We start from the raw sequence: 15870 nt of genomic DNA on the forward strand, positions 1-15870 counted from the left end.
AATCACATTCAACATCTCCCCAGAAGAAGAAATACTTAAAAAAAAAAGATGCTGTCCATGGGCATTGGAGTGGGCTTGTTCTTGGGTTTGCTTTGGGGTTTTAAGCATACACAACATCTCTTCCTCCTGGGGTTGGACCGAAAGAAAAGCTCCAACAACTTCAGCACAACAGCTGTCCCACACATACAAGAAAAATCTGCATTAAGTGCAGGGTTGGAGAAGGTTACAAACCCCCCTGAATTGCTTTAAATTCTTATGAAGAACGAGGGAGAAAAAAAATCTTCACATCAAAGCTGCTGGACTCACACAATCAGGGAGGAGCCAGTCACCCTGCTTCATCTACAGCACTTCAACAAGCCTCTGACTCATCATCAGAGAGAAGGTTTCAAACATGTTTAGGCACAACTACCTCCTCCTTTTTCAGGACCTCACTGCTGCCTGCTGCAGCATTTATGGCCCTCTTTTCCAGAGCAGCAAATGATCAACATGGACACTGTGTGGACGTCAGGATCTGTGTTCTGGCACAAGCTCCAGTTTCCAGAGGGGTGTGAGTTTGATGTGCTCCTGTATTTGAGATTATGTAGCACAAGCTAGAGGCAGCCAAATCATTCCATTTGAAAACAAAACAAAACAAAATGGCAGATTACTAGATGAAAAGTGGAAATACGTGTATCATGTACACTTCACACTTTCCAAAACCTTCAGTGGACTGACTGTGCTACAGTGTAAGGACAGGGAATAGTATTAAACTACAGCAGGCACTGTATGTCTGTGAAGTTTAGCTTGCATCAAATAAACAGAAGACACAAAGCACTCTGACATTGGAACTGCCACCGAGGCATGGTCCTTGCTGCAGGCTTCTGTGTAGAGATCTACCATTACTGAGTGCCTCTGACTCAAGCTGAACTGTTCCTGGTTCCTAATACCTTTAACATTCATACACTCTATATTGTACACATGATAGCTGTGTTTAGTCCTTGGCATCCACCAGCCCTCAGCCTGTGGTGGGAATAAATGACTTTGCCACTGCAGAGAAAAGATATAGTGTGTAGGAAAGAAAAGCACAATCTTATCATCACTGCACTTTGCCCAGGTCTGCCAAAGGGAAAGCTGTGTGCAAGGCCACCATGGAGAATAGCCAGGCAGCATACCTGCTGTGCAGAAAACCCCACACTGACACTACACCCTTCAGATCCCACTCAAGCATGAGAGAGCTGGTCATTTACCAGGAAAACAGAATGCTGCCTCATCTGCAAGGCTGCAAAACATATGCCAGTGATTTCAGGCATGTGAGAATTCTGATTGGAAGAACTTGCCACCTCAGAAACCATCTCAATTTGGTAGTAAGTAGCTACTAAGGCTATACATCGTAGTAACCACGGACAAAAAATAATCTCTGAAAGATAATCTCTCCCCTTTCTACTTTGCAGGAAATGCCAGGAAGCTTAGGTAGCCCAGAGCAGCACACAAAGCAATTATTTCTCCCCAGATATGAAACCGGATTAAAAAGCCACGTCATCCCTTATTACTCTGCACTGCTAGCAGTGGGCACCCTCAGCTTTTCCTGCCCTCCTCCCTTCTCACCAGTCAGCAGAACCTTCCAAATGGACATTTACCTACCTGTTTCACTTTCTACTCCTTGGCAAATGTATTATTTTACTGAGTTTCTAGCACTTCAGCACCATAAATGGCTTTGAAATTGGCTTCTCTTTCTTGTGCACCTGCATCATCAATGTCGTCAGCAAGAGAGATGTGCACGGCTCAAGGAACATGTTTGTGTCAGAAGGCAGCTGCAGAGCCTTAGGGAGAGGCACAGATACTGGATACTGATGTGATGCTCGCAAGCATCTTAAAAGGCATTCAGAAAAGCAGGGTATTTCCATTTTCAGATCACTGAGCTTTGGAGCTCTGGATGTTCCAGTTTCTCACAGGGAGATACCAGATTTCAGAGCAGTGTTTCCATCTGAACCAGCCCCATCACTTTGTTCCATGTTTTTATACTGCATCTTATTGTGCCACATCAGCACAAACCCCCAAACCTCCTGCAACTCTTTGGCCTACCAAAACACCACTGAAGCTCTGCAATTTGCTTGTCTTCGTTCTCCTTTGCACAAAGGCTGCACTGCTGAAACAAGTCTCACAGCCTTCAGTTTCCTGATCCCATGGCTAGCTTCCTCCAGAGAGATCGCTGGGGTACTACAGAAACCACTGCCCAACTCACCGGTCACTAACAACAGTTTCATCACCCTTGATGGACCTTGCATCTGGTCACACAGCCTCATCTAGCATTGCCACCTTAAATACTACAGTAAAGAGCAGCAGAGAGCAGGCAGTGGTAAACAACTGTGATGCAATGGCTTCCAAATGAGGACAGGCATATTTTCACTCGCATTGTTTTCTGATACTTTTTGTCTCATTTTGAAACAATCATTATCCTGGGGCTAAAAAGATACGGAGGTATGACAGACAAGATGAACATGTGACTCACAGCAAGAGCTAGGGCAGACAATACAGGCCATGACACTCGCAACGCACTGTTTCGGGGGGGTTGTGGATATTGGTAGCAGTTTCATAATCCTCTAATACATTATGTATACTAGGAGGCACTCAACACTAATTTTATTGGAAGGAATAAACGCAAGGACAAAACTGTGCAAGAAGAAAGAAACCTAAAACAACACCTAGACCTCCTTTGCTCCTTCAGGCTCACGTAGATCTTCTGACACCCAGAACCCTCACCCTGTCCGTCATGCAGAACTGGGCCCCGTGACAGCAGCTCTTAACAAGGCACTTAGCATGTGTCAATTCCCAGAGTTCAGTTTTCACACCCAATGCATCATGCAAGGAGGATAATTACACTCCTGGGAAAGATTACCAATCTTGTCCTGTTTTCATAAGAGATCTCCTGAAAACAGATTTTTCTGCAGCTAGGAGCCTAACCAAGAGACCTAATTTTGGTGCAGCTCCGCATTATCACAACTATAGATGAGAAACTGAAATTTAGTGAAACTAGGGGTTACCATGACCCCTAAGTCCCAACTTGCAAAGAATTAGTCACAAGGTCACCCCTGGAATAATGCAGAGGAGCGATTTACCAGGACAAAACTGAGAATCCCTCTTGGCCAGCAGTTCAGCATTCCTGAGAAGCAACACACTCCAGCAATTGTATTTACTCCTCTTTAGAGCTGAGACCTAAGTACACAATAAGAAGTTGACCTGTTTATTCAGCTGGTTTTGACACCCCTCTATCTTCAGACCTAATATTAGTTTGCATAGGATAGCATTCAAGTCTAGAGGGGAAAATTTAGAGCTGGTCCTGACATAGATAGAGCAAGACAGAAAATAACTATCTAGTTTCTACTCAGATTTCACCACTAGGCCATTAATTGGCTCGAGTTCTGTCTTCTTAAAAAAGCCTGGTTTGGCAACACAGGAGAAATCTATGGGTATACAAACCAAGCAGGCATATGGCTAGATGAGGGCAGAGCAGCTCAAAGCAGCAGCTCCCATCCAGGCTGGCATCTATCTCAGCATGTTGCCAAGAGCCTCTCCTGGCTGGACAAAGTGCTGTGCTGACACAGATATGCAGGCCCCAGATTTAAAATGATTCATGTGAAGCCAATGCAGAGCACAGAGGGTGATCACCTGCCACTGCTGCAGACATGTCTTATGGGAGGAACCTGCCCCAGTGTTCCCCAGAAAGAAAGTCTTTTCCTAAGGCAAAGGGAATGGAAGCTTAAAATAACCCAACCACTCTACCTGATACAGATCTTTAAACTTCACCATTAAAAACAAAATAAAAGCAAAAACATTTCTGTTACCATCTTGTCTGCTTTTCACCTATTCATTTCCACTTCCCAAAGTGAGAGCAATGCCTTTCTCCTGCTACTTCTAGCAAACTGAGTGCTCAGAAACTGAAAACAAGGCCAAGGATTTTCACATTACTTCTGGTAACAGATGGTCTGAGACTGTCAAACCTGCACAGGAAAATGGGAGAGTCGAACTTCACATGGCCATGAAGAAGTGGATTTGCAACACGGTTATTCAGACTACAGACCAGGCAGAGCTATCAATCACCACGTGAAGAGCAAGGAGACGTCACTGGATGAAGACCTCCAGCTGCATTTCACATTATCTTGCTAATACAGAAGAAGAGTGAATCTTGGAGGTAAACATTGACCTAACTATGAGAGGAACCACTATATTTTGGAACCACTGTGTTCCACCAGAAAGCTCTACCTGGTACCAGCTTCTCTTCCTGGCAGCCCAGATCCATTAACACTACTTGGGAGTGTGCATCTGCTCCCTATGGATTATAAAGTTGAGTCTGAAACTCTATCAGGATGCTCAAAGTCCTGCAGGGAGGAAGCCCTGGCTATCTTAAAATCTTGTTCATGGTCTCCCACAACTGATACCTGTGCAATCACTGGGAAGAGTAAACCCATCAGCCAAGACCTTGTGGGCTGCTGTTTATCTGTCCAAGCAAGAAACTTGCTCCTCCAAAACTTGTGTGTCATCAAAGTACTAAAGCTTTGAAAAGCAAAACTAAATTCTACAGCTTAGGTTCCCATCAATATACTGTTGACTTGTATGCAAACACAAAAGGAAAAATCCAAAGAAAGAAAAAATCCACAGTTGGCCTAATTGTATGATCACTACCTATTGTTTAACCTCAAACTAACACAAAATGAGAACTTCTGCATTCTGTGAAAATGCTTCTGCTTTTCAGCTGAAGAAAGCAAAGCAGCAGCTAAGAATTACAGTTGTGTGTGCTGTGAAACCACCAAGGAGAGGCTCAGAAGCCCAGGAACTGCCACTCCAAAGAACTGCTGAGCTCTTTGAATAGTATCTTCACCGTGCTGTACAGCACAAGGCTACCACACTGTTCCAGGGTATCAGAGCTTCCTCTCCCAGCTCATAAACCAGGTGATTAAACACCAATTACAGACAGGGGTTCTTTTAACCATAACCAATGTGATTTTTTTTTCCCTGATCTCATAGTTTTGAGGCTATCAATTTCTTTAATGTCATCATTTAAATTCTATATAAACCCCACTCCTGTATCAGCACTATTTTTAATCATTTCCATGGTGACAAAACCTTAAAGGTGCTTTACACAACGAAGGCTTTACCACACACTTGAGAACAGTTTCTCTCAACTTCATTTTTTACGGTCTTAAAGCACAGAAAAATAACTCCCCCTGAACTTTCACCATTAGATACAAAAAAAACTCATACTCACCCACAGCTACTGTATTAAAAATGTTGAGGACTAATAAACAAGGAATTCATACCCTGGACACAGTAAAGACCAGTATAAAAAATATTTGGGACTAATAAACAAGGAATTCACACGCAGGACACGGTAAAGATCAGAGAGCATATCATCATTCAAGTTAAGGATGACTTTATATGGTAGTCAAGCCCTTTGCAATTAGTAAAGCTGCTCATGCATGGAAGTACCTACTTCCTGAAGGCACAGAACACAACACTCCCTATGAGAACCAGGGAAGTATTACTCCCAAAACTGAAGCTCTTGAGTGAAAGCCAACATTGCTTGTTTCAGCATTCAATGCAAAATGTTTGCAAATCCCAAATGACAGCATTGTTCCAGTTTCCCAATAGATGGGAATCAAAACATAGCATCTGTGCAGAAAATTCATTTTAAAGCAATGGTGATGTGACTGTTGACTGCAAGGCAGGGCTGTGCACTAGCACAGGCAGCTCCCCTCCACCCAGCACTTCTGAGATCACAAATAAATAACTGCTGGTTTGGGGCTTCACTGCTCAGCTGTAGAGGCTCTCAGGAGCCTCAGATAGCTTCAAAGTATACCCCACATTGAGTGAGGAGAAGGACCATGTTGGTTCAGCGAGCACTGGATGATGCACAAAGGTCCTTTCTAACCTAAACAATCCTACAGTTAACACTTTTGTGCTGTCTATGCCAACTGATGGGGAAAACCCCTAACAAGCAGCACTATTCATTAGTCAACAGCCAAGGACTGTTAATAGCATCAGTAGGAAAGACAAGGTATAAGCAAGCTTTCTAGGAGATCCAGGTCAGAGGCACACAAAGCTCAGCTTGAGTCATGCTTCATGTCTTACTGCAGACCTAGGTCTGCTCTTTCTGCATTGTGTCAGTTCAGGACATTCTCCCAAAGGCTACCAACTGACATGTTTCATTGCTGTGTCATTCAGCTAACTAGAAAACACAAGCAACCCACATCCCACAAGGAGGATGGTGCTCAGAGTGTACTATCAGGCATGCTAGAAAATTCAACATGCTGTGTGGAAGCTTTAGGTGTATTCTCCCAAACAAATGTAAATCTCCACCTATACTCTGTACCATAAGACAAGACCTAAACCCCCCCTGGAGAAAACCTCACTGGTGTCTCTTTTATAATTCAGGTGCATTATGGTATTAAATCAGTCAAGGGGGTCTTTTAATGACTGATACTTTAGGCATGTGGTGTAGTGGGACAGTCCCTCTATGTGCTAGACACTGTACAAATACACAGGAAGTCCTTAGCCTAAAGACAGCAAGATAAAAAGAAGCAACAAAGCAGATGGATGCTGCCTGGCAAAATGCCAAGGGTATGCATTTGCTTATTGGTGTGTGTTCCAAAACTACTAGAAGCCAAGTTTAGCTGTATTCAACCCCTACAGAAGTGGTTGGTGACCACTCTGTCTAGCCTAGATCCATAAAGGGCAATGAGCTGCATGTGTTCATTCTGTACATTCACTGAAAGCCTTATTATCTTTATTGATACACTGTTGTGACTTATCAGCTTCCACATACCAAATATTACATATCATGGTTTCAATCCAACCTCCCTGGTTGAGAGGAACATTTCTTACACAATGGATTTGTTTATGTTTGAGGATCTGGACACCTGTTGAAGTTGTTCTGTTTATTTTCTGGACAAAGATAGTTTGGCTTAGCTGTAACCTGCAGGAATTCAGGATTTCTAAAAATAGGCTGAGGTGACCAATAATCCTTCAGGGGTTCAGAGACACACTGATAGACAGATTACATGAGGAATTATGAGTAACCCCTGGCAGGGGTGGGGGGAGTGGAGCATGAAATGGAAAAACTCACTACATAAGGAACAGTCTGTCCCCACATCCAAGCTTTCTTCAATGAGCACTGTAGGCAAGAAGTTGCATCTAAAAAGCTGCATAAGCATCCTGACAGCTAGTTAGTTGGATGACACATAAAACCTCTTGGAGCTGGATCTAAAATGTGGATAATTATGTGCTTGGTTTTCTTTTATTTCTGTTTATCTGAAGCATCTCTTTTATTATTCTCTGAGATGCAGAAAGAAATTATTCTTGATTTTTATTTCAATGTCTGCCTCTAGAACAAAAATTGTTTCCAGGTTGCTGGCTGGCAAACTGAATTCCCACAGCATGTTAATCTTTGCAACTACACCACATAAAAGCTCTCTCACAGACCTTAGCACCTTCCTACAAGACCAAAGGACAACCAGCATGTGCCTGAGCCTAAAGAGTTTCCACAACTATTTAATAACACAGCCATTCACTGGCCCCAGCCATTTTCCAGGTAGCTCATATCACACAGCATCTGACTCCCGAGGCTTCAAGCGCAGGAAAAGAAGCCAGAATGACCCTGACAGAAAACAACTCTGCTCCCATTACTCTAATTTAGGAGGCGGGGAGCAATCCCTACTGCTGAAATCTCTCAGAATATCAGTTTGGCATCTGTATAATACACTCCTCCAGCCTTGTTTGGGCAAGGCAGAAGTGAAGGTCTCCTGCTCCACCTACATCCAGCGCACATCCAGCGCGGCTCTGGGTTCAGCTGGACCCCTTAAATGCTCCCAGCCACATGAGTACAAACAATAGCAAGCTCCTCTCTGTTAAATGGTTTTCCCTCGAGTAAGTGCTTCAGCTATCTGCACCAGCTTGCATCTGCGTTCTGCATGCCCACAGAAATGTTTTGACCTATTATTTGCAAGACCACTGGACAAATATATCATTCATCAGCACAACCACCCAATTATAATACAGCTGCGGCGATCCTGCTGCCAGCTGGTGCTTTGTGTAAATGACCCATTCCAGAAGAAAAGGTTTCCTGTTTTTTTTGTGGGTTCCCTCACTACCTGCTTAATCATCAAACCATACAAATTATGAAGCGAGATGAGCCTTGGCTCTTAAAGTCACAGGCTGTGGTGCCAGTAAGGTGATAAACTTCACGAAGGCAGACCACAGAACTGCACTCCAGTACTCTCTGTCTAGGTATGCTGCTTGTCTGCCTCTTGGTTCTGTCGTGATCTCACTTAAACATGCCAAACATCAAAGTAAAGAGCAGAGAGTCACCAGGTGCTCTTCCTCTGAACTCTCAAACAACAAAACCCATCACAACTGCCTCCATTTTAGCAAAGAGGAATTTGTTAGTGTAAAGTACCTGGGCAGTGACTAAACCCTGTCACTGTTCTTGTGGGAAAATGCTGCTTGCTATTCTTGGTAAAGGGAAGGTCTTTCAAATCAAGATAATGTTTCACTTGTTTTTCAGAAACTAACTTAATGGGGGTGGGGAGAGAGGCAAGGAAGCAAAAATAAATTCTACTTTGCAACAAGTTATATTACTCAGAGTTTCCCAAAATGAGAGTCTTGTTCAGAAGCACTGGAAAGTTCAAGACATACTCCTTTAAAAACAACTCCCACAGAGCAAAGCTCCCTCTCCATGACCAAAAGAAAGGCATATGAGCAAGCCAGGTCATTCTGCCTAGGGTAATTTTTTTATCATTTAATTGATGGGGTGGGTGGTGGTGGAGCCAGGTTGCATCGTTGCCACTCTCTACTGGTTTTTGTTCCAGAGTAGCCACCTGCAACCTTGATTTTCTCCTCATTGCAAGACTGGACACAAGCCCCCAGCACATTGTACCTGGGGGCAAGGCAGAAAAAGAAGTTCCATCTTCATTTCTGTCCATGCTTTCTCTGATTATCCTTGTCTGCACAAGCAGGTGGGAAAATAACCACCCTGTGGAGATACTGTCTCTGCATGCTTTAAGCTCTTTGTTATCCTCAGGAGCTGCAAAGAAAGCTTGACTGGCTAGGCATTGTGCTAATGATACTGTCAAGAGGCCAAAATAAAGTGCCACACCACAACCTAGCCTTCTGCTATCAGCACCACTGTCCCACACTCATTTGGGCAATCAGAGTAACAGGCTGGAGACTATGCCAGTGGTCTGGAAAAGGAGATCTCAACACTTGGCTCCTACTGATAAGAACCTGGATCCACTCCAAATATGATTGTGCCAGGCACTGATCGCTATACAAAGCACACCAGTACTGTAGTTTTTGCCACACAACTGTTTTGCAACTATCAAATACACCTACAACAAACCCAGCTTGGTGGGAGGGACTTCCTTATATTTTATATGTGGTTGCTGCCAGCAGGCTGGAATCTCGATAAGCAACACAGTCAACCTGGCTGACTTCACTGAAACCCTGCTGAAGACAAGTCCTGAGCTGAAAACCTGCCTTGTGGTGGGAAACACAAGTAGTAAGAGGGAACAACCATATTCAGCATTTGGCCAAAACTTGTTTCCAGCTGCATCAAAGATCCATACAGATTCCATCCAAAGGTCAGCAAGCTACAGTTCTCAATGAGGAATGTGCTGCTTTTGAGAGACAATGTTGTCACTGTGATCCACTTCCTTTACTTGGGGCAATCCGTCAACTGTCCACACTGAAAATGAGAAAGGGCTGGAGACCTCTCAAATGCAAACTGCCTTTAAATTCCAATTATCCTAAAGCATAAACCCAAATTGATGATGCTTACAATAACTTTCTCAAAAAAGAGAAAAACCAACCAAACAAAAAACCCCAAGCATTCCAAGACTCCAGAGGATATGATTAGGCTGTAGTCATTTTGCAACACCTCCTACTTCTGAGTATAAAGCTAAAACCAAAACCATCCACTCTCTGTTCTCTTTCAAAAGTGAATTTACTTGCTATTTACTATTTTAAATTACTCACACACTGATAAAGCTGCCATGAAATGAGTTAATTTGTCCATTTAATGATCTGAACAAATTGAAACTGCATACATGCTCTGATTTAGGTTTTCTGTAGGAGAAAGGCTTTATCCATTCAAGGTTCTTACAATGACAGAACAGGAAATGACTAAAAAAAAGAGGCAGACAAGGAAGACAGTGAAGTGTAGAACTCACCTTCCACTGCAAAGAATGGAACCATTGATCCCTCAGGTAACTGTTTGCAGCCTGCAACAAAGAAAAGTTACAGGATCATTAGTTTCTACCTGTGTTTTAGATCACTCAGCCAAAACTACGTGCATCACCCATGCATGCCCTAAAACCAATCAGGCTGCACTCACGAACTTCTGAACTTTATAACCCTGGCTAACTTCATCCCCAGTCTCACCAGAGCAAGGGAAATTCCTTCCTCAAACCTAGAACTTTACATTATAACCAGTTTATTTCCAAAGAAACCAGTGACACAAAGACACTGCTGTAAAATACTAAGCCAAAACCTTACAGAACATAAACCTGCCGTGAAAACGTGTCCAACCCGAACGCTGTGAAAAACCTGCCCTGATTTCAATCAGGTCTTGCTCAGACCTTTGATATCTGTAGAACATTTGCCTCTGCTATAAATAATCAAGAAGAGAGTAAGAAGATGGGTTGACATTTTACAAGGAGGGGTGGGTTTTTCCATACTCTAATTTCCCTTCTTGCGCCGTTTCTCAGCTGGCCCCAAAGCAATTCAAGTAACATCTCAGCTCTTTCAGCAACATTGAAACAAGAGTGAAAAGCACAGCACACACAGACGTGCAGACACACGCTCAGGCTGTTTGCAGCAACGGCATAGATGTTGCAATAACCACTGCCAGCGATCCCTCCTTTTTGTCAGTATTAAGCACAGCTGCCAGAAACTCTCAGTGTGAAGCCAGGTTCGTAGCCAATGAAGGAATAGTTCAATGCTCCCAAAGGTCAAAAGGCTCCGTATCAAAAAATATAAAAGCCTCCAGAGTGACGTAAACACGCATGCCTTAACAAGGTGACAGCGCTTGGAAGTATTTGAGTGGGTAGAGATGCCCTTTGGCTTCTCCGCTTCTATCGCATCGCCGCCGCTGGCCAATTCTCACTGAAATCGCTTTACACAATCAGTGAGATTTCAGCATAACCTATAAATCCATCTCCCAAACAACAACAACAACAAAGTGAGGTTCTGCACCAGCTGAAGGCCAAGTGCTTCTTCCAAATACAAGCATCATTCAACAAACTTCACTCCCCGAGACCTTGGCAGGTGAATGTTCAAAACTCACACCGCAGAATGAATTCAATTTCCTGGTGCTGGTTCTGTTCACTGATAATGGCAAGAATACTAGAAGTTAAAAACACTGCATGGTTACCAAACCCATGTTTAATCTCAAGGTCAGATACTGATGTCTCAGGGAGATAAATGGGGACTGATTTACCTGAACTAAACGAAGTAAAGCTCTTTTATATATGTATTATTTATTTATATACTAACGAGAATTGATTGCTTCTCCAGTAGCTCTCCAAGCAATAAAGGAGAATAAATCTATCAGAGACAACCTTAGCTGCCCACAGTGTTTGTAAAAAACCCAAACTTTCCCTATCAGCACAGGAATTTGCTACAGATGGAAACAAAAGCGTAACTTGTTTCTTCTCTTTGCAGGCAATGAAAATTGTAAAACCATCTGAGTTCAGGTCTTCAGGGTAGTTTTCTTTGCCAATATTTAATTATTTTCTTTATTTACATAGTATTTAATGTATATGTGTGCTTCCTAACACATAAAACAGACCCTTTCATCTATGTATGTTACAGAACTGAATTTCAGTTCAAGATACTTTGTCTTCTCTTTGAATATAATAAAACGATAACAAAATAATTTGTCACAAAAAGCTTGAAAAACCTCTTTAACATAAGAGGCACGAAGCACATATGCCTAGGTCTTTTGTCTTTATCCAGACAAAATGCTTTAAAAACCCACTAGATTTATTTCAAACATTCAGTTTCAAGTTGAACATTTTTCCTTTTCTGCAAAAAATGCCAGCATCAAAGTCATCTAAAGAATAAGTAAAACTGAATTTGTTTTAGGCCTCAGCATGTACACTAAGGGATAGCACCAATCATGCTGCAAGAAACACATACCTTAATTCCTTTAAACATACACAGACTGAGTATCTGGGAGCTATGGAAACTAAAATAGTGTTACTTAAACTAATAAAATCCAAAATGTTATATAGGGAGATGAAGTACTTCTCTCAAACAGGCAAAATGTCAACCTGATTTAGGCCCTGGTTTGACCATTACATGACCTGAACTGAAAGTGACTGAAGTCTGAAGTAAGAGCAAACACTAAAACCTTAAATGGGAGCGGTTGAGAACTTTCCATTTTTTGCTCTGGTGTGATTCAAAACCTGCCTGAATGCTGTTTTGTGCAACCTGCTCTAGGTGAGCCTGCTCTGGCAGGGGGGTTGGACCGGATGATCTCCAGAGGTCCCTTCCAACCCCAGTCTGTGTGATTCCCCTATTTTGGGGGTGTCAGTAGCCACAGATTATAAAACCATGATGCATAATTAGAAGACACTATGTGCAGACAGAGTGCACAGCTGACTGAAGCCTTACATAACCTGGATGGCAGAAACTATTACTGAAGACAACAGCATCAGGCAGATGTAGAGACAAAAGTGGACTGCAAATACTGAAGAAGAAAACAAACAATAATGCTATAAAAGGCAAAACCAAAGCCAGCAGAGGAAATAATTGTTTAACTTAACAGAAGCAATATACAAAAAGCATTTAAAAAGTCAAACTGGCCAAGTGACCAGGTTCCAAGTGTGGGACTAAGCACCAGCTACACACAGTGCTAGCTGTGCAAGAGGAGAAGCAATGAAGAAAACTTGTGTCTGGATATAGGTTAGGAGCTTGAACCACTCTAAAAATAGAAACCCTTAAAGCTCAGGCTGCTGTTCCAGACCACTCCCAAAGAAAATGAAGAAGTCAGGGCAAACATAAAAGTGGAAAAACAGACCTGTAGGGATTCCCCACGCTTCTGCTAATGATGAGGGCTCAACAGTAAGAGGAACTTGGAAAGTCAGCAGTCATTTCACCAGCTCTCTTTCCACAGCGTCTGATACAGACTGTATGCATTTAACCCAACTACTGTTATCTGGATGAAGCTGTGTGACACCAGCATTCCCCACTTCCCCAGGCAGCAGACTAATCCTCCCAGTGCACCCTTCCGCCTGCCTGCCTCCAGCAAGCTGCAAAACCACAGCACTGTGCAGGAAATGCTGGATCTTTTGCAGGGGACAATGAAGAGCTTGCCCTCCCTTCCCTTTTTAAGGCTTACACTAAGAAAGGGACTACAGGGGGATATTTCTTTCTTACCAAAAGAACTAGGAGCTTCATAACATACCAGGATGACAGAAGAGCCATCGGGCCCTTGTCAGTGCTCATCCAGACTTAGCACATACTGACTTATTTAAGCATGGACGTTACTGAGCAAAAAGCTTTCCGAAGTTAGGAGCAGTAAGCACCAAATTGTCAAGCAGTGGAGTGAACTCAATGAGCTTCGAGGTCTCTTCCAACCTCAGTGATACTGTGAACTACAATTCATTTACAGGGGCTGCACATGCACAGTTTATCTGATGTGTGTTCCTAGAGCCCAGCACTTCAATGCTGAAGTCATCCTTTAGCAGGAACTCACACCTACATTTTTTCACTTCAGCTGAGGGCATAACCTACTGTATTTATTCAGCTCCAGGGTACAATAAAGAGGAGAAAATGAGACACAAGTCTTTAAAACAGGCTTTCCTCAGCAATTCTAACCACACAAGGAAAGTTTTGCCTTACCCTCAGCCCTGCCCACACAGTGGGTCCAGTTCTGCACCACTAATCTTCCAGTTACCTTTCCAACTCAAAAGAATCAACCTGGAAACACTATGCCTGCCATTGTTACAAATAGCCAAGAGACAGGAATGAAGGATAATGAAGATTTTATAACTTGTCTATGTAAAATAAGACTTTGAGCCCCCCTGTGGGTCTGGCATGTTTAAGCCTCAGTTCTGCTAAGAATTTTGTTGTCAAATGCAATGGCCTTAGGAGGGTTGTGGCTGGCACATGATCCAACTGATTGGGGCTTCTTGCACAATCAAGGCCTCCAGTTGTTTAAGCACAACCACAACACAGGAGAGAAGTACTTTAGAAAACAGGAAAATGTGGCAGAAACACTCTTAGAAGGTGCAAGACTCAAAATACTTGTAGCTCTATTATTATTATTATTATTATTATTATTATTATTATTATTATTATTATTATTATTATTCCAATGAGAAAGAAAAGCATCTACATTCAAAATGCTTACTGCATATAGTATGAGTTGATCCTGGAACTGTGTTCTGAAAGATTGTACATTCTGATTTTTGGGGTGTCAGTCAAGAGAGGAAAAGCCACCTGGGATCAGCTGCAGTACCAACTTTGCTAACAGGATTAACTTCATCATCTTCCAAAAGACTGCTCACAGGAGGAAAACTGTGCAAGAGAGTAGATGCCTGTACATGTAGAGTTTTGGTCAACATGAGTAGATTTACATCTCTGCTCAAACAGGTTAATATTTTCCTCTGCACTCAAATGACTTCATTTCTTAGTCAATGGGTAAGAACACACTTCTTCATCAAAAAGCAGCACACTTTTTAAAAGCAGGTTTTACTTTAGTTCACAAAAATAGGCAATTCAAACACTTGTTTTGTGCCAATGTTACAGCCCCTGCAGTAACTAACACCGAGACAAGACGACAAAATCAGAACCTGCATGCTGTTGAGAAAGAGAACACCTGAAGCTCTGCAAGAAACCAACCACTCCAGAAATGATGGTGAAAACCTTCAGCTAACATAAATACTCACAGCTCCACTGACACCAGTAGGTCCATAGCAACAAGCACCAGAAGAGTATTTGTCATTTCCACCACACATGCCATGCTGCTGGGTTTCTTTAACGGTAAGTAGCACTGCAGCATCCCCTTATTACTGGCATGTGTGTTACTCAGAAGGAAACAAGAACAGGCTTGTCCACCTAGCAATAAGCTCCCAGATTTTTCCTTACAACAGCATGCTTCATATATAACCTCTAAAGGATTTAGCCATATGAAAAGATGTGGCAATAAGTGAGATGATCCAGATTCTGTTTCTAACTCTTAGGGGTTTGTTCTCTCTCTCTCTCTCTCCTTTGCTTCTCTCTGGTCAGCAGGATGGGGTTTTGTGATGCTTTCCTCCAGCTGATACTCATTACTGGAACTTATAAAATATTGCAGGCTTCTCTGCATCAATTTATTATCAGCCACAGTAAAAGTGGAGTAGAGAAGCTCATGGGTGCAGGAAGTCAAAGACCCACAGCGCTCACACTGCTGCCTCATGCAGACTGTACAAAACCTTCAGTCCCAGCACTGCACCTCCACAATGCAGGCAGGCCTGCAAATCCTTCGGCTTAAGGTACAGAGAGTTGCTGGGAATTGCTAGAAATGCCATCCTTCTGAAAATATTCCCCATCCCTGCTGGATTCTGGTCCTTGCATGACCTCTCCACACCGGCAACACCAGCTGGATTTGCACTTAAAACAAAAGCCAGGTTCTCCAAGGAGACTGAAATTAAGTGTTACTAAAAAATCCAGTGGAAACATTTACTGTGGGGACTCCCTGGCAAAAACAGAGTGCTCAAACACAGAGCTGAAAGTGTGACTGTTGTGCTTGTCAAGGCTTCCTGCTCTGTTTGTTTTTCCTTCTCACTACACTTGATTGCCAAGAAATGAATAAAACAACACTAGCGATAGGGCTGGAAGTGGCAGCATTAAGGA

General features: G+C 42.8%; 1 protein-coding gene across 1 annotated transcript in view; it reads right to left on the bottom strand.

The window, feature by feature from the left end:
• Positions 1-15008, bottom strand: part of CMIP (c-Maf inducing protein) — a 60816-nt gene extending 45808 nt beyond the window's left edge. The window contains exons 1-2 of the mRNA XM_068150877.1: positions 14925-15008; positions 10200-10250 (exon numbers count right to left, since the gene is read on the bottom strand). Coding sequence (XP_068006978.1) covers positions 10200-10250; positions 14925-14993 — 120 coding nt within the window. The 5' untranslated portion in view covers positions 14994-15008. The remainder of the gene's footprint in view (positions 1-10199; positions 10251-14924) is intronic.
• Between the last annotated feature and the right edge of the window lie 862 nt (positions 15009-15870).

Source organism: Melanerpes formicivorus, unplaced genomic scaffold (genome assembly GCF_026170545.1).
Source record: "Melanerpes formicivorus ecotype bairdi unplaced genomic scaffold, bMelFor1.0.p_v2 SCAF_20, whole genome shotgun sequence".
Lineage (NCBI taxonomy): Eukaryota > Metazoa > Chordata > Aves > Piciformes > Picidae > Melanerpes > Melanerpes formicivorus.